Raw genomic sequence first — 22,097 nt, 5'->3', positions numbered from 1 at the left:
GTCCGCCCTAGGACTCTTATACAGATATTTATGAGCCTCAGGCACCCTGTAATACCTATCCGGTTTAACAGGAGCAGGAGGCAGAGAATCAGGATTAAGTGAAGCCTCTGCAAACACATCTTCCACAACATCCAGAACAGGGGGTATAGCCAAGGGCCTATGCTGGGGTAACAGCAAAAATTCCCTAAGCCTTTTCCGAGAATCAGAGAAGTCCTGACCTTCCCACTTAAAATGTTCCCTCATAGAATGAAGTGTCTCTGAAAAAGAAAAATCCTCTGGAGGAGAAGCAGAAGGAGTGGAATCATCTGCATCAGAATCAGAATAAGGAGAGTACTCCTGCAAGTCTTCAGCTGAAGACTCTGAAACATCCGAAGCCTGCTCAAAACTTCCCAACTCTGGCTCCACCCTAGGCCTCTTATCAGGAGGGGCAAAGAACCTCTAATCAGAGTAATCAAATCTTCTGCCATTTTAAGCATGTGCTTCTTAGGCACAGACCCTGCTGAACTAGGAGTGACACCAACAGAAGCTAAAACTGGCCTGCCTCTGGGAGAAGCCTTGGAAACAGAAGGAGAAGGCCTAACCACCCTAGGAAGGGAGGGAGTACAGTAACTTGAGAAGCCCCTTCAGCCTGACCTGCCTCCTGAGAGACCACCTCCTGCAAAATCAAAGTCTCCCCCTGAGACTCCAGAGAAGTCTCCGTCGGAACCACCGGTTCCACTGAAGCCTCTAAAGAACCGGCGTCCGAACGGACGACTCATCTTGCCTGGGTTTAACTGCTTTGTCTTTGCGCTTCTTCAAGAGAAGCGGGCGGAGAATCCGGCGGCATATTATAATTGCACCGCTTCCCAAAGACCAGCCTAGCACAATCTAACCTTCGCTTAATAGTGCGTTTATTGAACCTAGCACAAAAGCGACACCCAACAACGTCGTGCTCAGGCCCCAAACAAGGAATACACAAAGAATGATAATCCCTATGCGGTATCTGTTTCCCACAAGAAATACAGTTATTCACTTTTTCTGACATACGGTAAAACACTGAGGCAAGAAAAAACCAAAATATTCCCCAACGGGGTACTTAGCCAACTTGGATTCGGTCTGAAACTCCAAATTCGAAAAATTTCAGAATGCCGAACGGCACTTGCAACGCTGCTTCTGCATCGGACCATGCGGCAAAAAAGACTGAGGAAATGACGTCGGTCATGCGCTTTTGTACCCTGACGTCCTGATGTCAGTTTTAAGCGCCTTGACCGACGTCAGCCTAATACTTTGGTATTCGGGCCGACCGAGGACAGCGGACTACCCATATGTAAGGACTGCAGCAATGTGAGATGAAGAACATCCTTCTTTACATACATTCTTACTTGAATGTAACACATGGCAAATGCAAACACCAACAATAAATATATGTTTTGTATGAATGGTAAAACTAATGTGTGACAAAATTCCATTTTTTTCCTATCTAAAAGTATATATTTTTAATGTCATGGTCTTCCTCCAAACACAGTAAACACTGTAATCAACTATTGCCGGAGGAATATAACAATCACAGGGATTACTTTATGGCCACCTTCTTAGAGGAAATAATTTACTGAAAAAATGGATTAAAATCACAATTCATTCCACAGATTAATACATTAATTTTATTTAATTTTACTTTATATTTGTTGACCGGGACTGGATATATGTCCATTTTCAGTGCAGGCCTGGGGAGAAAAGCTCCAAGATAATAATACACATTGAACATTTAGTAAATGCTAGTTTCAAGCAGATTACAATCATAAGCAATACCAGCATTTAGCACATATTGTACTAACTTATTATAAAACACTTTACAAAGCACAACATTATTTTCAAAGTTATATATACATAACATTACATTCAGGTTTAAGACACATTAAGCAGCAGTTACACAACTGACCCTTCCTGAAATGGTGTGGTAGAAAAAAGTTAGAAGTAATTGAAGGTAAGGCACCTAAGTAATAGAGAGGTCACTAGTTGGGGTTAGTGCAAAGACATAACCAATGAGTTTTGAAGTATTTCTTGAGTTTGTTTTTGAATCGAGTTAGTGAGGATTCTAGGGTCAAGTCAGCTGGGAGTCTGTTCCATGTTTTTCCAAGAGAGTTGGCAAACAGAAAGTCCCCAGCTGAGTAGTTGGATTTGTATGTTAGAACTAGGAGTGTAGTGGATGATCGCAGTGGCCGGGTGCTGGTGTAGGGGCTGATAATATTTTTTAGTGCAGGTGTACTTTCTGGGACTTTATGTGCCACTATTAGCTGGCTGAACTGCAGTAGGCTAGGCAGTTCAAGACAACCTAGGCGATTTAGGTTGTGAGAGTGGTGTGTCTGGTAGGCTGTGCCACTACCAAATCTGGCAATGTGGTTATAGCAGGATGATAGTTTATTAAGATCTGTTTTGTTTAAGTTAGAGAACAGATATGAAGCATAGAGAAGAGTTGATAGTAGATGGGAACAGGCAACTGCAGTTCTAGCAAGTGGAGTAAGGAAAGGTTTGCTTCTGTACAGAGAGCCAAGTTTTTTATTAATGGTTTTGATAGTTTGACTGATATGCACATCAGACTTCAGGTTATCAACTATGACACCCAGTAGTTTAGTTTGGGCTTCTGGGGAGATGATAGTGTCATTGTTAGTGGTTATATTAAAGGATGGCAGGGGGACCTGCGTGTGGGGGAGAAGAGGAGCAGCTTAGTTTTGTTGGGGTTTAGGATTCGATGTTGATTGGAGAGCCATATTTCCACTGTACTGAAGGTATTTTGGGTTAATGTGAATAAAGTAGATGGTGAGGTGTCAGAACAAATCAAGGTGGAATCATCCGCATACTGAATGCAGGTAGCATTTGGGATGACTGAATGAAGATCATTGATAAAGATGGAGAAAAGAAAGGGTCCTAGTATCAAGTCCTGGGGAACTCCTAATGTGATGGGTAGGCAAGATGATAGCTTGTCCTGCCATAGGACTGCCTGTTGCCTGCCCTGCAGGTAGGATTGAAACCACTGGAGTGCATGGTTGTTTAAGGAGAAGGCCTTCAATGTATTTGTTCAAGGTATTTGTAAGCATTTTGTGGTCAACCATGTCAAAAGCCTTGGATAGATCTAGCAAGAGTGCTGAGGATAGTTTGTTATTATTGCGGTTGTGGTTAATGAAGTTAGAGAAAGAGAGGAGGGCAGAAGTAGTACGGTGGTGTGGCTTAAAGCCATGCTGAAAGTTGGACAACAGCTTGTTCTGTGTGAGGTAGTGCATGAGCTGTATGTGTACACACTTCTCCATAATTTTAGCTAGAGGTGACAGAATAGCTATGGGTTTAAAGTTTGACAGTTCAGTGGAACTGCCTCCTTTATGGAGAGGTATGACATGGGAGATTTTCCATATAGTGGGTACAGTAGCTTCAGATATAGCTCTGTTGATCAAGATTGAGATGGGGTATGCTATGATGTCAGCAGCCTTTTGCAGATAGTCTGCTGGGAGGAGGTCAGCAGCCAGGGTGGTGGGTCTTAGTTTCTTACGTAGGGCATGAACAAGTTGAGTAGGAAAAGGTTGGAAGGTAAAGTATGTCTAGGTACTGGGTGTGGCTGCATTAGAATTAGAGCCATTGGGAGAGAGTTGGCTAGCTTGAGACTGGATAGCCTCTGTGAAGAAGTTGTTGAATTCATTAGCAATGTCTACTGGGGATTTCTCTACCTTTTATGCAAGTAGTAGGTCCTGCATAACGTAACCAGTAAGTTATTTGCCAGCCTTAGTAAAAGCATAACTTAACCAGTAAGTTATTTCATACAAACTGCTCAAGAATAGGTCCGAAGTGAGCAAAAACAACAGTAAAGCTAAGCAGTGTGACTGTTTAGTTTGAGTGGTGAAACAACACTGAGGAAAGTCCATAGTGTGCTCTTTTCTGCTGCCCTCTAACAGCTAAGGAGTGAGATCACAACCATCCACTCCTGGAGAGGCTTAACTGATGAAAATATCGGACAAAAGAGTGAAAATCATCACCTATGTATTTTCTTCATGGCAAGTACATACTCTGTAGCTATATCCTTAGCACATAAAAGCAAAAAAGAAAATGTTGGTGGATAATTCTAATAATAGGGAGGTGGTAGGGTAAAATGAATGAGGAAATTCAATAATACATGAGCTATGCACAAGCCAGCTTTTACTAAGCAGGTGTTATGCAGGACCTGCTTCTTGTATAAAAGGTAGGGATATAAGCTAGGACAAGTGAATCCTATCTGCTATCAGTGTCTATGCTTCCCTGTTAAAATAATTACTTTATCTTCAACAATGAAGCTATTCTTTTCTGAAATATGCAGTGCATTTTAATATATGTACTTCTGGGTCCCCATTATATGGCAAGAACACATCTCAATATGCTTATTCCCTGTACATTTCCTTACAGTTGAGTGCAGAATGTGGGCAAAAGGGATAGTTGGCAAGGATTACAGTAGTCAAAATGCAGGCTAGGATGCTATTTCTGGGCATGGCATTCCCCTTAACTCACTTCCTTACAGTGCAAAATGCACAATAACATCAAACACAGACGGCACAGGGACTTCCACATGTATGCCTGCAGGATCTGTTTCGGTGCTTACATCCACATTCCTACAACTACTGTCTATACCTCACAGCCTACAGATACCGAAAATAGATACAAAAGCCTCTGAAAAGTAGGTGCATCAATTCAGCAATTGCAACATCTAATCAGCATCAAATCTGAATAGCAAAGAGCACATAACTCTTCCCACTTCCAGTAGAAATGTGGGATACTACTTAGAAACATGTTTAAAAAAAACTTTAGTGATAAAAATGATAGAAAAGGTTAAGCACACTATCAAAGAAATCTGCAGACTTTAATGGACTAAACTGCAAAATTCTACCACACAATATCATTTATTTTTTGCTTCTAAAAAGGGAGATGTGAGACGTTCGTCCTCTTTCTTTAAATTATTTGTGACACTAGTATGTTGGTCATGTAGTGTGGTTTTCTGTGAGCTAGACAGCTTCAAAAATCATGTGTGATGAGGGGGGATTCAGGAAATTGTGCAAAGAGGTAAATGAAGCTTAAAAATATGGACATGCCTCCAAAAATAGGCACATCATCTGATTAAATCAATCCTGGAAAAAAGGAATGTTCCTCCAAAATAGGGACAATTGAGAAGGCTGCAGCACCACCAGTTTCCACCATTTTTTCCAGAATGAAAAAAAAAACAAACTTCTCCATCTTTACACATGGCAGAAAAAAAGCATATACATATTTCCCTCACTGTTTCTTCTCCCACTGACAGGCCTCCAGACTATTTTAAGTCTGACTTGCTGGTGGCAATGTCACTGAAAGCCTTAACCATGTACAAGGTAATCTTGACTATTTAGAAATGCAATGTTAAGATTTACAATTACAATGCAGAATCATGTATGCAGTACCTAAAGATTAAAGTACCCGTGCTGAGATCACTCCAAACCTGCAGCATGATGGCTTTGGATCCCAAGGAGATTATGTGGACACATCCATCTTCAAGCGGTCTATCACCAGATGTTCCATCACCAAAGTAATCAATAACAACAGCTCCCTCTGCAAAATGAAGCCATACAAGGTAAAATGTAGCAACACTAGCCAAATGTTTAAACATTACAGTCTACAAGTCAGTGGTCATATAGTACAAAAGGCATTTTTTTAAGTTGTCACCTTCTAAGCACGAATACTCTTCATACGCAGCTGCTAACTTCACAGTTGCCACTCAGACTTAAGATTCATAGGTATTAGGCATGCAGTTTGCCAGACCATTAAACAGCTTACCCAATTTTCCAAAGTACTGCTTGGTTAAGTGACTCACTCAAAGTCAAGCAGTAGGCAAAAGAAGGCAGAGAGAATCAAACCTGAGTCCACAGTAAGAAGGTCATTAACAGCTCATAGCCTTAATCCACTGCTCCAACTGCCAGACTTTGGGCAGCAATGTTTCTGTTCACCTAAATTAAGGGTTAACTTATATAACCTGTGTATTTTTAATACAGGGCTTAAGCACTTTCATTTCACAAAGAAGAAAGGTTCAAAACTAGCACATACTGCATGATGTACTATGCAAAATATGAACTATGTGCTTGGAACAAATAAACAACTGCTATGAGTTTTATTATCATAGCTCTAGGGATGGCCTCGGATTAGCCTTCCATGCTATGAACAACTTGGTGCTCTTTCAACTACTTCACCTAAACAGAACCAGAGTCAAGGTAGACACACCCACTGTAGAAATCTAAACCTATACTATCCATCAACAACTCCAGATGGCATGGCAAATACCTAACCAAACATATTCTCCTCTTCTGGACTACGCTGTTCTTACCCATCAAACAGAGTACTTTCTTGGCAACCTTTAAAGCCAGTCTGGATGACTGGAAGGGTGATCGCAAATTTTCAACTTGGGTATCACGCAAAAGTCTAATGGGGGGCATAGCTGGTCTCCAACTAGTATTGTGTGATGTAACTAAGCTTCTCTGAACCTGGATGATAAGGACAAGGACAGAAGATCATCACAAACTGATAAACAAATTCACAATCAGTACTTCTGACATCAGAAAATGCACTACTGCTCATAGTGTTGATATTCACAGAAATGTACAATGCTGTCTTGGCAGCAAAGTGGCTAGCCCTACTCAAGTACAGTGCTAAATTCTTTGATTTGGATCCTAACTAGGCTGCCCTCGGTACAGATTTTGAATGTCTTCCCTGTGTCCTGTGTAGGTTTTAACTAGTAAACCTGGTTTCTTTCCACATCTCAAAGACATGCTCAAAAGTGAACTTTTAATCCTCTGAATTTCCACTAAGTATGGGCATGTGCACATGTGTGCATGAAACTCCTAAAATGAGCAGTCTCCCCTCTGTGGATGTTTCAATGACTTCTGCCAACTATTTGCCAGGATCGACTCCAGCTCTCATGTTACCCTCATAATGTGGAAATCAGAAAATTAGCAAATGAATAAGTGATGCTGCCGACAGAGCAAACTGCCAGTTTTTTTAATATATGTATAAATGTATATACATATTTATATATACAGTTCATAATACTGAAAAATAAAAATATTTTAATATTTTTAATGTGGGGGCAAGAAAACCAACTAAGGCATCACACAACACTGGCTTAAGGGCAAATTTCCCTTTTTAATATTTTGAGTTTTCAATATTATGAACATATACACACACATATATATATTACACATACACACACACACACACACACACATATCTAGATATATATCTATATATATATATATATATATATATACACACACACACATACATACACACACACACACACACATATACAGTTTCAAACAGTCAAAACTAACAATTATTTGCAGTCAAGAAATCAAGTTAAGTATCTATTACATACAGCATGCATGTAACGTGGAAAAATAACCAAAAAACTGCCTACTTATGAACTTAAATAGTTTTACTGGTTCATATTATAATTCCAAAATCCATAACAGTGAGTCCAGGGATTAACAAAAAGAAAAAACAGTGAAACCAAAAGAGAACAGTGGATGTAGACAATAAATATTCTTTAAATACATTTTTGCAGGGCAACAACCATGCACCACCATTACTTGTATATACGAAATCCAAGATGTCCAAACCTTGAAGAAAAGGGAACACTCCAAGACACAGCAGGAATCCGTTATCTACCAAACACATTACATTATTTCCAAATGCTGTTCAGTCAATCAGTAGTAGATGAAAATAAAGTCCTCATTTCTAAACATTCGGTCTTACTATTCTGGGGCTCGCACTTATGAGTCACAGAATATAAAATTGATTTAGGCTTTATTATATGTACCAACTACTGTTAACATATGAAACGTCTAATACAGGCTGTTCTAATCTGACTACCTTTCTGACGAGGATTCCATTCTGTATCTGCAAGGAAACAAACTGGACACACAGATTTTATCTTTCAGTATGTCTGTTTGACAGCTGGACAAAACAAGCCTATCGTGTATGCTTTTTAATACATTTAGCATTATACCTCCTCTCTATCTGTTAACCTCTTTCACACAGTTTTGCCACATGTCTCATGCCCTCCTGAATGCTTCCAAGAATTCACTTTCCACCAACCATTTTGGAAGTCTAGTCCAAAGGTCAACAACCTTCTATGTGAAGAAGTACTCTAGCAAATGCAATGAACAGCTTGCTGCTCTTCTCCTTTGTAAATTGTGTGCAGATTAACTCTCATACCTCCCCGATGTGAATTTGTTTACTGACATCATGTGCCCCAATCCCTGTCTCCTAACTCTAATGATAACAGCACAAGGTCATCTAGTCACTGGTCATATCCTTCACGCTCTGTCTTGCACACATCCCTGGTGGATTTTCTCTGAACTTCTTCCAGTAGCATGATCTTCCTACCCTTGTAAGAACTCCAAAATTGCCAGTCTGGTACTGAATGTGGGTTACATCTTTGTACCTGGAGTCAATCCCTCTAAGGATACACCAGTATCCATTTGTTGCTACTTCTGTTCTCCTAGTGGTCCACTACAGGTGTGACTTAAGTCACAAGATTCTTTTCCTTTCCTGCTGCCATTAGTTTCACTCTCTAATTGGATACTTCACACCAGGCTCATTATGGTCCAGTAGCAGTATTTGAATTAGCCTGTAATGAAGCTCAAATATGACCTTTCTGGACAACAGGTTAGCCTCCCAAAATTATCCATCAGATGCAAACACCATCTACCACCACATATTAATTTTGTTCTCTACTTCTACTGTTAACTCTGAAATTAACAAATCTCTGCAGTTCTCCATTATTCACCATCCTTAATCATGACACTGTCCCTTTCAACTACAATGTTTTGTGCCGTGTCATTCAAATATGTAGCAATCCAGTTAATTGGTCCTGCTCCTAACCCTTACCCCTCCAGTGTTCCTAGCAGCTGACTGGGCAGGATAAAGTCAAAGACTTCACAGAAATACTCCCGTCAAATTTTTCCGTAACAGTCATAAAACTGGGTGAAATCTGACAGCTTCTTCTGGACATGGCTCTGTGCAAGCTGCTATCCTGAAGACTGCAGTCTGCTGTGAAGGTAGCAAGCCTTTCTCATAGGATTCTCTATATGACTTTCTATGCCACTGCTATTAGGCTAAAAGGCATTCAGTTTCCTGAATTCTTCTGTTCACTACTTGTTCAAGGGCACACATCTGCAGCGCTCTATGCCATGGTCACTTTTAGTGCTCTGTAATCTGCAAAAAAGCACTGTAAGGAGATCTGCCAGCACACTGACCAGTTTGCTGAGGATGCTGGGAGAAAACCCATCTAGCTTCTGTGCTTCATCATCCCTTATGGAAACCAATTTCCTCTCGGTCTCCTTCCTCTCTTTTCCTGGTGTTTCCCTAATGCTCTTGCCATTCTGCATATCTCTCCTCCTTGCACTGCACCTTTATTTTCCGGTGTAGAGACTGAAGTGAAGTATCCACTCACCACCTTGTTTTTTTCCCACTCTTGTACTGTCTCCCATCTTTGTTCAATCTGCCCAGGTTCCGCTCCTCCCTTTCATTTTTTCTCCTACATACCTAAGAAAAGCCTTTGTTCCCATTCGTGACTCCATTCCATTAGTTACTTTCAGCCATTTCACTTGCTTCCTTGTACTATGATTTCTTTACCTACTCACCCCAATCCATCTGATGCATGCCTTGGCTTGTTTCCCTAATCATTTGTCTCATTTTTTGTGTAGGAATACTAGCTTTATCCTCCCCCCTCCTTTTCTTCTTTTATCCTTTTTTGGCTCTTTCACAAATGTTTACCCACAGCTCCATGTACTCTTTTCTTGACCAGTTCCCATAGCTCATTTATTCCTTCTATTTTTCATCAGTCCTCTAACTCACGTATGACCAACTGTCATACCTTATCATATCCCAATCCCCTAAAATTCCACAACATTTGTGCTTTTGGTTCTTTTTTCTCTTCCACTTTAAATCACACAGTAACATGATCGCTGTTAGCTGAAGGAGTCTTCACCCATGCATGCCTGATCCCTTCATATTCGTTAGGAAATCATGCAGAAATCAGTCCTCTGAAACACAACATTTGGCACCAGATAGTTAAACTTCTCATGGTTCAAGATCCCAAATCCTGCTTTACCTTCACCCTGGACCTTGGAATCTGCCAGTAAAATTTAGGCAAATTCAGAAAACCCACAATTAGAAAACACGTCCTCTTTCCTCACCTACTTTACTAGATCTTTCCATCTATCATGCTCATCTCCTGATGTGTCTGGGGCTGCTTCCATCAATCCAGCAGCACTCCCTCTCTTCCTCTACCTTAACTCTCAGGGCACGTAGACTAAGCTCTAACTCTGCTTACTCCCTTCTCTCTTCATGAGGTGATGTGACTCCTCCTCTCTGTGTTTACAGCTGATGCACCCATTTATGCAGACTGTTACTCCACTTCCAATCCTTTTTCCAAACAACATGTACTCAGGCACCTCCATGTTTTACTCCCTTGTTGTCAGTGACCTCTGTTTCTCTGTTATCAGCAATGTCCACTCTTCCCTCCTGCACCACTGTCTGCAGCTCCGTCACCCTCCTATCAAGACTCCTTGCACTGCACAGCAAAGGTCTATATTACCATATTGCATGCTCAAAAGAGCGAACAACAGATAATTGACCCCATGTAAGCAAAAGCTTACGCTGAACCTTCAAAACAGCAATTATTTTCCAATGGAAAACAATCGCTGTTCCGAAAAGTACAATTGTGTACACTTACCATAAATGTAGATGTTCGACTGCATTCACTGTTGCAGTCATTACATTCGGGTAATCTGCTGGCAGGTTGCCCTCAGTTGGCCTGAATTCCAAAGTCTTGGGTCCTGCGTTGGTTGCTGTCTTCTCTTCCATGACGTCAAGTCGTCAGGGGTATAAAACATGCAGCCGACGCCATTTTCTTTAGTTTTTCTTGCCCCTGATGTCAGGTGCCCCCAAAAAGTAGCAATATTATATATATATATATATATATATATATATATATATATATATATATATAATTACATGCATCAATATCAACTTTACCTTCATCTACAAGCAAATACACCACAAAGGTTGTAGAAGATAGTGAAGGAAAGAAAAACTTCAGAATGACAGGGGGATGGCAGGAGGGTAACCTGGACTGCAACAGTGAATACACTCAGACATCTACATTTATGGTAAGTGTACACAACTGTACTATGTTCTTCATGTTTCACTGTTGCAGTCATTACATTTGGGTAGAATCCCAAAGCTATGGTTGGGAGGCTGGAGCTAAACAGCATTAGGTGCAGCTACAAGGCCTTGCAGCACTGCAGTGGCAAAGCCTGCCCTGGACTTAGAGTAGAGAGGCAAATGGTAATGCTTTGTAAAGGTGTGAACACAACTCCAAGTAGCAGCCTCTAGAATGTCTTTGGTTGGTACTCCTCTAAGAAAGGCTGCTGAAGTAGCTGCAGCTCTGGTGGAATGAGACCTAATGCCCTTGGGCACTAGTTTACTATGGTGTAAGTAGCAGAAACGGATGCAGTGGCTTATCCGCTTTGAAGTAGCCTTTTTTCCTTCTGATCCTGCAGCGTATGACACTAGTAATTGCTCAGTTTTTCTTAGAGCTTTAGTCCTGCTCAAGTAGAATCTTAGCTGTCTGTGAACATCCAAGGAATGCAGAATTCTCTCCCCTTTGTTCTGCGGATTTGGATAAAAATTTGGCAGATGAATTGTTTGGTTAAGAGCCACACTAGAAATCACCTTAGGCATAAAAGTAGGATTTGTCTTCGGAGACACCCTGTCCGGGTAAAATATGATAAAAGGCTCTGCAGCCATGAGGGCCTGTAGCTCTGAAACACTTCTTGCTGAAGTAATAGCTAGTAGCAGAGCTGTTTTCCATGATAAGAACTTTATAATAGCGGTAGCAGCTGGTTCAAATGGAGGCAGGGTGAGTTTTTCCAACACATAATTGAGGTCCCATGCAGGTAATGGTGATCTTCTAGGGGGCCTTAAATTTTTGGCTCCTCTAAGATACAGCTTTAGTAAAGGATGAGAAAAGATTGGTGGCTCTGTGTTGTAATGAGCTGAAATGGTACAGGCATGGATTTTGATTGATGAGAAAGATAGGCCTTTGTCAAGCATCTCAGTTAAGTATTGTAATATCTGAGGAATATTTGGTTCTGCTGTATCAGTTCCTTGTGCTGGATTCCAAGCACAGAATCTCTTCCATTTGTCAGCATAAGATTTTCTAGTACTAGGCTTTCTGGCTTCCAAAATGACATCCATCACAGCTTTACTAAGAGGTGGTGTTTGTATGATTACCTGATTAGCCATGCTGCCAGGTTTAGAGTCTGTAGTTGATTGTGCAGGATCTGACTGTTTTGCTGGGACACTAGTTGTGGTGTTTGAGGCAAGGTCCAAGCTGGGTATTGAGACAAGTTCCTTAGGATTGGGTACCAGTATTGGCAGAGCCAGTCCGGTGCAATCAATATCATCTTTGGCTTCTCTTGTCTGACTTTTAGGAGGACCTGGGTAGAAGAGACAGAGGAGGAAAGGCATAAATTGATAGGTTTTTCCAACTGAAGGATAGGGCGTCCACTTTCCACGCTTGTCTGTGATAAGTCCTTGTGCAGAATCTTTTCAGTTGATAATTTTGAGGAGAGGCAAATAGATCTATGTCTGGGCTCCCCCATTTCTCTGTTATCATGTTGAAGACTTGTGGCTTTAGTCTCCACTCGTGAGGATCCATAAGGTTTCTGCTTAAATCGTCTGCCAGAGTGTTTTGTTTTCCTGGCAGGAATTGAGCTTGAAAATGTATTTGGTAGGTCAAAGCTGTGTCCCACAGTGCCATGGCTAATCTGCAAAGGGGGTATGAGTGTGTGCCCCCTTGCTTGTTTATATACCACAGTACTGTGGTGTTGTCCGTCTTTATCAGTAGTAGTCCTGGATGAAGTAAGTCCTTGTAGGCTGGTAGGGCATTTTGAACAGCTAGCATCTCTTTCTAGTTGATATGTAGATGCATTTGTTTTGGTGCCCATATGCCCTGAATGCATCTTCCTTCCATGTGGGCCCCCCAGGCATAATCTGATGCGTCTGTTGTTAAGGTTTGGCTGGCAGGGGGAAGAGTGAAGGGCTGTCCCATGTTTTGGTGACAGGCCTTTGCCCACCATAGAAACTCCTGTTGCAGGCAGGGAATGAGAGTAATCATGGTTTCCAGACTGTGTGAATGTTGATTCCATAAACTTTTTAGGTACCATTGAAGTTTCTCATATGCAGTCTTGCATATGGAATTAGTAGGATGCAGGATGCCATGAAGCCCAGAGCCTGCAGAATTTGTCTTGCAGAAGACTGGGTTTTTGTTGCCATCAGTCTGAAGTAAGTAGTCAGTTGTCTTTGTTTGTTTGGCGTAAGGTAAGCCATCTGGGCAGTTGTATTCAAGCTTGCACCCAGGAATGTTATCTTTTGAGAGGGTACCAGTTGTGATTTATTTTCGTTTATAGTGTACCCTAGGCATGTTAGAAGCCTTTTCACAAACGCCATGTGTTGAAGAAGAGTGTCCTTGTTCTCTGACTGAATGAGACAGTCGTCCAAGTAAGGGTATATTTGCATACTTCTTTGTCTGCAAAATGCAATTACTGGTGCCAGGCACTTTGTAAAGACCCTGTGCGCAGTAGATAAGCCAAACGGCAGTGCAGAGAATTGGTAATGCATTAAGCCAGCCTTGAATCTGAGGTATCTTCTGCATGAGTGTCTTATTGGGACATGCAGGTATGCCTCTTTTAGGTCTAATGTCACCAGCCAAGCATTCTTGCCCAGCATGGGCATAAGCTGCTGCAAAGTCAGCATTTTGAATTTTGGAATGTCCAGGTATGTGTCCAAAATTGATAAATCCAGTACTGGCCACCAGGCCTTGTCCTTTCTGGGTACCAAGAACAGTCTTGAGTAAAAACCTTGTCTTTTTTCCTGTTCTGGTACTGGTTGAATGGCCCCCATATCCATGAGGGACATAACCTGTTTCTGTGCCTCTGCCCATTGATTTTTGGGCAAATCTAGCCAACCGTTTGCCATTGGCAGAGTGTGGAAATGGAATCTGTATCCCTGTGATACTATGTTTAGTACCTACTTGTCCTGGGTTATTAACTGCCAATTTTGAGCAAAAAGTGCTAATTTTCCCCCTAAAGGTGCTGTCAAAAGATAAGTGCTTGGTGTAGGCAGAGGGAAGTCATTGGGACTGCTTTCTGACTTGGAGGTAGATGCGCACCATTGCCTTGACCTGTATGAATCTTGCGCCTGGTATCTGGAACCCTTTGGGCATCTGAATTTGCCGCTTTGAGCTCTGTCTGACACAGGAAAGGATCAATTTTTGTATGCCAGTGTGTACTGAATCTTGGTGGCTGCACTTGTAAGAATTCTTTAACAGTTTGCTTAGACTTAGCTTTGTCTTCCATTTTCTTTAAAACCTCTTCTGCCTTAATACCAAACAAAGAATCATGCTGTAAATGTGCATCTAGCAATTTAGCTTTAACATGATCAGGCAAATGTTGTTCCTTTAACCAGGCATGCCTCCTTATCACAGATCCAGTAACTGCAGCCCTGTAGGAGGCCTCTAAGGAATCAAAACCACATTGCAAAGTATGATTTCCAACTTGCTCAGCTGCATGCAATAATTCCTGTAATTCTTTATTTTCTGCACATTCTGAAATCAACATCATTTTCTGTTTCAGCAATCCCATAACATGTTGTTGGTACTTAAGCATGTTAAATTGACAGTTTAAGGCCCTGACTGCCAAGGTTGCAGATGTATAAACCTTTTATCCCTATCTGTCTAGTGCCCTTGAATCTGTCAGAGGGGTTAGGGTTTTTGCTGTTGAGGCCTTAACTCCCTTTGGACCCTGTGAAATAGTTTCAGGGTCAGCAGCAGGGTTTCTAAAAAAAAAAAAAAAAAAAAATGTTATGTGAGTCAGAGACACTGTAATATATGTCAGGCTTACTGGGAGCCAGAGGTAAAGGAGTCAGGGGTCAAGCTTGACTCCGAAAACACATCATCCACAATGTCTAAAACAGGGGGAATGGCTAAAGGCTTGTGCTGAGGGAGAAGAAGGAAATCCCTGAGCCTCTTTTTTGATTCTGAGAAGTCTTGACTCTCCCAGTGAAAATGCTCCTTCAAAGTATGCGAGGTTTCTCCAAATGAATAATCCTCTGGAGGAGATGCAGATGGAATAGACTCCTCAGCATCAGAATCCTCATAGGGAGGTATAGATAACTCCTGATCAGAAGAGGAATCAGAAGAAATAGAAGCCTGATCTGAAGATTCATAATCAGTGTCTTGCCTAGGCCTCTTATCTGGAGGGGGATGGGTACCCCTGATCAAGGTAATAAGGTCTTCAACCATTTTGATCATCTGTTTTTTAGGCATAGAGGCCTGTGCCCGTGGCTCAGGCATCGGTTTTTTAGTTTTAGAAGTTGTCTTTGCCTTTGGTTTTGCAGCTGTCGTTGGTTTGATATATAAATGTTGAGGTCTGAATACACCCTCAGAAGCCGGTGCCTGCTCAGCGGCTCCGGACCCATCTGAGGGAGATACATCCATCGGTCCAATACCTTGAGTATCTTACAGCATGCCGAACTCCACATGGGTGTCGGTAGAGGCCTGCGACTCAAAAGTAGCAAGTATCAGGGGCTGTGAAAGTGCCTCATTGAGTACCAGCGAACCGGCGACTGGCTTAGGAGAAGCTTCATCATCGGTTTTGGATCTTGACTGCCTTTCTCTGTCTTTTTCTTTGCGTTTTTTTAAGTACTCTGGTAGTCAGATTGCTATCTGATGACATTTCTGGGTAGTTAAATCTATTTCCAAAATACTTTGATGCAAAAATATACCGACACTTAATAGTGCGTTGGTTAAATCTAGCACAAAACCGACAGCCAGGCACGTTGTGATCAGGGCCTAGGCAAGGAATAAAGTATAAATGGAAATCCTTATGAGGTATTTGCTTCCCACAAGTAATACAATTATTAACTTTTTCTGACATCTGTAAAAAGCAAGAAAAAAGTTTCCCCAATGGGGTACTTAGCTTTAGTGAAGACTTCGGTTCTGAAACTCAAACTCGAATATTTCAGTAGTCGGCCGACCGGCACTTGCGAAATGCTTCTGCTTCGGGCACCGCACGGCAAGAAAGACAAAAGAAAATGGTGTTGGCTGCATGTTTTATACCCCTGACAACCTGACATCATGGAAGAGAAGACAGCAACCAACGCAGGACCCAAGACTTTGGAATTCAGGCCGACTGAGGGCAACCTGCCAGCAGATTACCCGAATGTAATGACTGCAACAGTGAAACACGAAGAACATCAAAAAATAAATAAACAAACAGTAAAACATTACTTAATGTGGAGGGCTTTGCCCCCCCCCACACCCTCCGACGTGGGGGGCTCTGCCTCCCAACCACCCCCTACTTAAATACACCAACTCTGAGATCGCACTACAGTGCCGAAAAGGCAAAGCAGCGAAAGTGGCCAAAGAAATTCTGAAAAGTCGCTTCACTATTTTGCCTTTTTGCGCTTTACTGTTCAACAAAGATGCATTCGACAACCTGCATCTGCAACGGCGTAATAGGGAACTGCACAGCAATACTACTACCACCCATGCTCTGAGGCACCCATGTCTGCCCCTCTGCTATATTCTGCGTCCTTTTTTATTTTCTTCTTACTCCTCAATTATTACCCTCCATTTTCTGTTTCTGTGATACCCCATCTTAGTTTTAATATATAATTATAGTTGATAATTGCCTTTGTAAACAAGGTCTGAGCAGCAATATCCTTAATGGTTTAAGATTAAGCCTGTCCTTGGCATACAGCTACTTTCTTTGACAGGTATCTTTTATCCTCCTCTTCTGGCCCTATGCTTTCCTCTCTTGTCTAAGCATGTTGACTGCTGATACTGCAAACACTTCTGAGAAAGCCACCTCTTACACCATACTGTAACACTTATCAGTTGCATCCCTGACTATGCGCGCTACCAATTACCTATTCATATCCTACACTTCTTGACTCCCTTTCTTCACTCACTTCCTAACTTCAATTTCTCTCCCCTGACTCTCTATGTAAATATGCCACAACCTTTTTTTTTCTCATTTCGTAATTGCATTTCCTATTTGTATTATACTAACTTACCTTTAATTTCGCTAAACTGAGTAAAATTTCTCTAAATATTAAATCATTGTCATGTAAGTTTCATCTAATTTTAACCAAAGTTATCACATTATCTCCAATTTGGTATAATTATTTAAATCATAGACACTCTTGTATTATGTTTAAAAATTGTAAAATTAACGTTCTTAATATGTTTTGTAATATTGTGGAGCTTTTCTCCCCAGGCCTCTACTTAATTAACATGTCCTATGCAGACCATCTCAAATCCCTATCCCTGCATTCTGTCTTCTACAGACTGCTGAGGAGACAGCTATGCCTAGCATACATGGCATTGTCGGACCCCACCTTGATCAACATCTTACATATCTGCAAAACAAACAGCACCAGAATTGCCCATTCTAAAGACTTAAACCATGCCTGTGATATAAATATGACTGGCTGGAGAGACAGTTATGTATTCCTAAGACCACCTCTTCTCTGGAACAGGCTCCCCATCTATGTGAAACAGACGTTCTCCCTAACCCAGTTCAAGAGTAACTTGGATATATAGATGGGGAACAGGAATGGCTCATCTCCCAGGGTCCTGCTTGTAAATGTTTCATCTCCCAAGCCCCTGCTTACACTTATCAAGGCTACCAGAACTTGTCAGAGACTTGTGATGCATGACTAGGCTTAAAAGGGGTGGTCATTAGCTTAGTACACACAGTCAGACTATCCTGGTAATTAAATATCAATCAATACAGTGTCTCCCCTGACAAATTCTCTGGTGCCTGTGAATGCAAAAGCACTGCTCCACTCTTCTACTTTGCTGACCACCTAGATTACCTTCTTCCATGCCTTAACTAGGTCAGCCTGGTATCACTCTAATATGATCTTTACAGTTCCCTTGCCAAGGCTCTCAATCCCACTGGTGACAAAGTCTCCAATCACAAACCTTTTTGTCTTTATTTCCACACTTTCTCTCTCTCTGTCTTTCTCTCTGTCCTCCCTCGTACCACTGCCCTTCTTATCTGCAACTTTTCACCCTCAAGTCCACCACCCTTGCCATCCTGACTCCCAGTGCTGGTTGTCTTACTCCCTTGTGTTGCGCATGATCCCTTTCCCATCCCTCTTGTACTCTTCTTTTACTTCCACTAAATTGTTCTGTCCCTTTCACCTTCTGTCCTTTCCAGTCCAACTGAGTAATTCATCTTGTTTACTTCTCTCCTACTGTCCTTGTGGTACTGGCATCTGCATGGCCACCTATGTTTCTCTCTCTCTCCTGTTTGACACTTCTCAGTGCTTTCTACTCTTACCCATTCACTATCATTTCAATTTACCTGTCTTATCATTCATTCTTGCATCTCCCACTTCATCACTTCAACTCACTCAGTACCACAACACTTGCCTAAACTCTGCTCATGTACTCATCTACTCTGTTCCCCCACCCACACCTTTCCATATTCCATTCTGTATATTGGCCACCTGCTACCTCCTTTCTTTTTAGCCTCATTCTTACTCTTTCTTACTGCTCAGCCTGCTATTATGTCTAGCTTTCTTCTCTTGAAACTTCTCATTTTTCCTGCATTCTACACATCCTCTGCTACTCCAAAGGTCCTGGAATGATTGTCTTAGCATTTTACTACATGCATAAATTTCTGCCATCCCTCTTGATTCAATGCCACTCTCCTACATTCTTCGTTCATTTCTGGCTATTGCAGGTCTTTTCTAATGCAATCCATCCATCTCTTTGCTGGGCATCCTCATTTCCTCTTGCATTCTACCCGTCTCTCCCAAATCCTCTTCACCAAGTCGTCTTCTGCTTTCCTGCTCATGTTTCTACACCACCATAATCTGTTCTCTCTTTTACCTTTGCTGCAAATGGAGCTAGTTTGACTTCTCGTCTGATGTAATAATTTCCTCACCTGTCCCACACTGTGAATCTTACCACCCATCTTATGCAATTCATCTCCATCACTTCGAGCTTCCTCAACTGCTCTACCTTCGCTGTTCAAATTTCTGGCCACCTCACTGTTTTTAACATCTTACCTTATAGCTTCTTTGGTATTCCTCTATCAGACAACACCCCTGACACTCTGTGCCAATTGGCTGCAGCCCTCTAATCCTGTCCTTCTCTTCATTGTTGCAGTATTCTTTACTAAAGCGAATCCCTGCCAAGGGCAGCCCAATGTCTGATACCAAAGAATAAGGATTTTATAGATGTTGCATGTCACACATATTCTCTCTGCTCAAGGCGTAGGGCATAAAGGTGAAGTACAGATGTACATACCTCAGAAATGAACAGCCCAGGAGGAACAGTCCTAGGAAGTAGAAAGAACATGCACATCCAGAAAGACAAATGTGAAATGAACTGAGCAGAAGGGGGAGGAGGGAGTGAGTGAATAGTGCAACAGTGAATAGAAGTACATTTACTGTTATGCTAAGATTTTCACAAATGTACTATGCCCTTCCAGATCACTGCTTCAGTACTCTTTACTAAAGGGAGAGTACAAAAGCTCAAGAAACTTGGGAGGAGGAAGGTATATAAGAGCCCTCAAGAACACCACGCAAGACAGTTCTGGCAAAGCCAGCTCTTACTCTGGAAACAACATCCAATGTGTAATGCTTAGCAAAGGTATGGATAGAGGTCCAAGTAGCAGCCTCAAGGATGGAACTGGTATCCAATCCTTTTAAAAAAGCACCTGAGGAAGCCACGGCCCTGGTATAATGAGCCTTTACACAGGCAGAAAGTCTCTTCCTATGAACACAAAAAGAAATGGTCTAGACATCCATAAAGACATGGTTTGCTTAGAAACAGCCAAACCTAGTAATCTGGGATGAAAGGAAATTAGAAGCTATGTACTTACCATAACTTGGCATCTATGTTGTCCATTTTCATTTTTCCTCCCAAATGGGTCTAGGATCTCATCCTCGGAGACAACTTGGCTGCATATATAAGACTTTGAATCCTATTCTCGAGTGCCTCTCTCTACCCATAATGCTCTATTTCATCCCTAACTCCTCAGATCAAGTTTGCTTCCTAATTTCCCAGTTTACTATAGAGATAGAAACAGATATAAGAAAAGGGTTGCGGCCCAAAACAGGAACTGAAAGGTTCCAATACCATCCAAGATCCTTCTAGGAATGACAGGACCAGGGATACATGGGAGGGAAGGTGAGGAAGAATGAAAATGGACAACACAGATGCCAAGTTATGGTAAGTACATAACTTCTAAATCTGATGATGCCCTTTTCATTCTTCCTCACAAATAGGTCAGAGTCCCCAGTTACGTAGCTCTCAGGAGGTCCTTACGGAAAGACATGCTGGAGCACTGTCAAACCAAAGGAAGCACTGTTTCTGGAAACTATGTCTAATTTGTAATGTGTAACAAAAGTATGAGTTTTTGACCAAGTGGCTGCAGTGCAAACATCATCAATGGAAGTTCTCGATAAAAAAGCAGATGAAGTAGCCATAGATCTAGTAGAGTGAGCTCTAGGGGTCGAAGCAATTCTAATCCTTTTTGAGAATAAATCAACAAAATGCAATCAGTAATCCATTTAGCCAGAGTAATCTTAGTAACTGCGTGACTCAAGTGTTTAAGGGCAAAGGATACAAACAGCTTATCAGACTTCCTGAACTGTTTTTGTTCTGTGAAGATAAAAACGTTAATTGTCTGTAAATGTCAGGAAGGTGAAGCATGTACTCACCTTTATTTGTAAATTTTGGAAAGAAGACTGGTAATTGTATGGACTGGTTAATGTTAGTCTTCCCCGCCACTTTAGGAAGAAAGGAAGGGTTGGTCTATAGGGTTGGTCTATAGAGACACCCTGTTCGTATGAAAAACAATATAAGGAGGCTAAGGTGATAAGGCCTGAAGCTCGTAAATTCTCTTTGCTGAAGTAATAGCCAATAAAAAGATTGTTTTCCAAGAAAGAAACTTCATATCACATTTATCTGCTGGTTCAACGGGTTTCTGGGTTAAACCTTGAAGGACTACTGTGAGATCCCAAGGAGGAGAGGGATCCTTTATTGGGGGTCCGAGGCGAAAAACTCCCTTCATGAAAGCTTTACATGATCTGGACAAAGCCAGACAGAAGGATTTGTGTCCATAGTGGAAAATGGAAATGGCTGCCAAATGAAGCTTAATAGCAGAGAAGCTAGCCCCTTCCTTAAAAAGAGTAGTTAGAAAAAGAAGAATGGCCGAAGTAGGTGCTGAAAAGGGATCAATGTTCTGGCTGGAGGCCCAGAGAGAAAATCTTTTTCATTTGCTTATGTAGACATTCTTGGTGGAAGCCTTCAGAGGGCCAAAATAATGTCACTGACTGGAGAAGTAAGCCTGGACTGTCTTGCCTATTAGTGAAAGTGGAGAAACCATGAGGTTAGCTTGAGGACATGAAGATTGGGTTGCTGAACTCCCAATGGATGAGAAACCAAATCCTGAGTGGGTTCCAGTATCCATGGGGGACACTAAGTGAGACCAGAAGAAGGGGAACCCGATCTGTCAAGGCCAGAAGGAAACACTGAGGATGACTGAGCTCTTCAGCCTGTGCTCTTTCTGTAAGAGTTTGGGAATCAGAGGACAAAGAGAGTAAGTATAGAGGAGACTCAGGGGCCAATTGTGAATCACAGCATCTTTCGGTGACTCCACCAAAGGGGGAATCAGAGTGAAATACTTGCTGCATTTGTTGTTGTTGAGGGGCGAGGAAAAAGGTCACATTAAGGCTGGCCCCAGTGGCTGAAGATCATGTTTGCTACTGACTGACAGAGATCACTCATGGAGAATCAGAATGGACCTGCTGAGTCTGTCTGCCAGTGCTTTTGTTTTCCCCGGTATGTGTGTTGTAATGAGAAAGAGGTCTGAAGCGATTGCCCGTTTCCAAACCTTCATGGCCTCTATGCACAGGGGATAATTGATTTTTATTTATTTATTTTACATTTGTTGACCGGGCTAGTCTAACTGAATATATGTCCATTT

At 41.7% G+C, this 22,097-nt stretch overlaps 1 protein-coding gene across 1 annotated transcript in view; it reads right to left on the bottom strand.

Annotated features, from left to right (window-relative positions):
• LYST (lysosomal trafficking regulator) overlaps positions 1 to 22,097 on the bottom strand; it is a 3,825,950-nt gene that overhangs the window by 2,647,667 nt on the left and 1,156,186 nt on the right. The window contains exon 12 of the mRNA XM_044075805.1: positions 5,427 to 5,574. Within this exon, the coding sequence (XP_043931740.1) occupies positions 5,427 to 5,574 (148 nt within the window). The remainder of the gene's footprint in view (positions 1 to 5,426; positions 5,575 to 22,097) is intronic.

This window comes from Protopterus annectens, chromosome 1.part1 (assembly GCF_019279795.1).
Source record: "Protopterus annectens isolate FY-2018-M chromosome 1.part1, PAN1.0, whole genome shotgun sequence".
Classification (NCBI taxonomy): domain Eukaryota; kingdom Metazoa; phylum Chordata; order Ceratodontiformes; family Protopteridae; genus Protopterus; species Protopterus annectens.
Note: the sequence above shows the minus strand (reverse complement) of the source record. Positions and strands in the feature narration are given on the sequence as shown.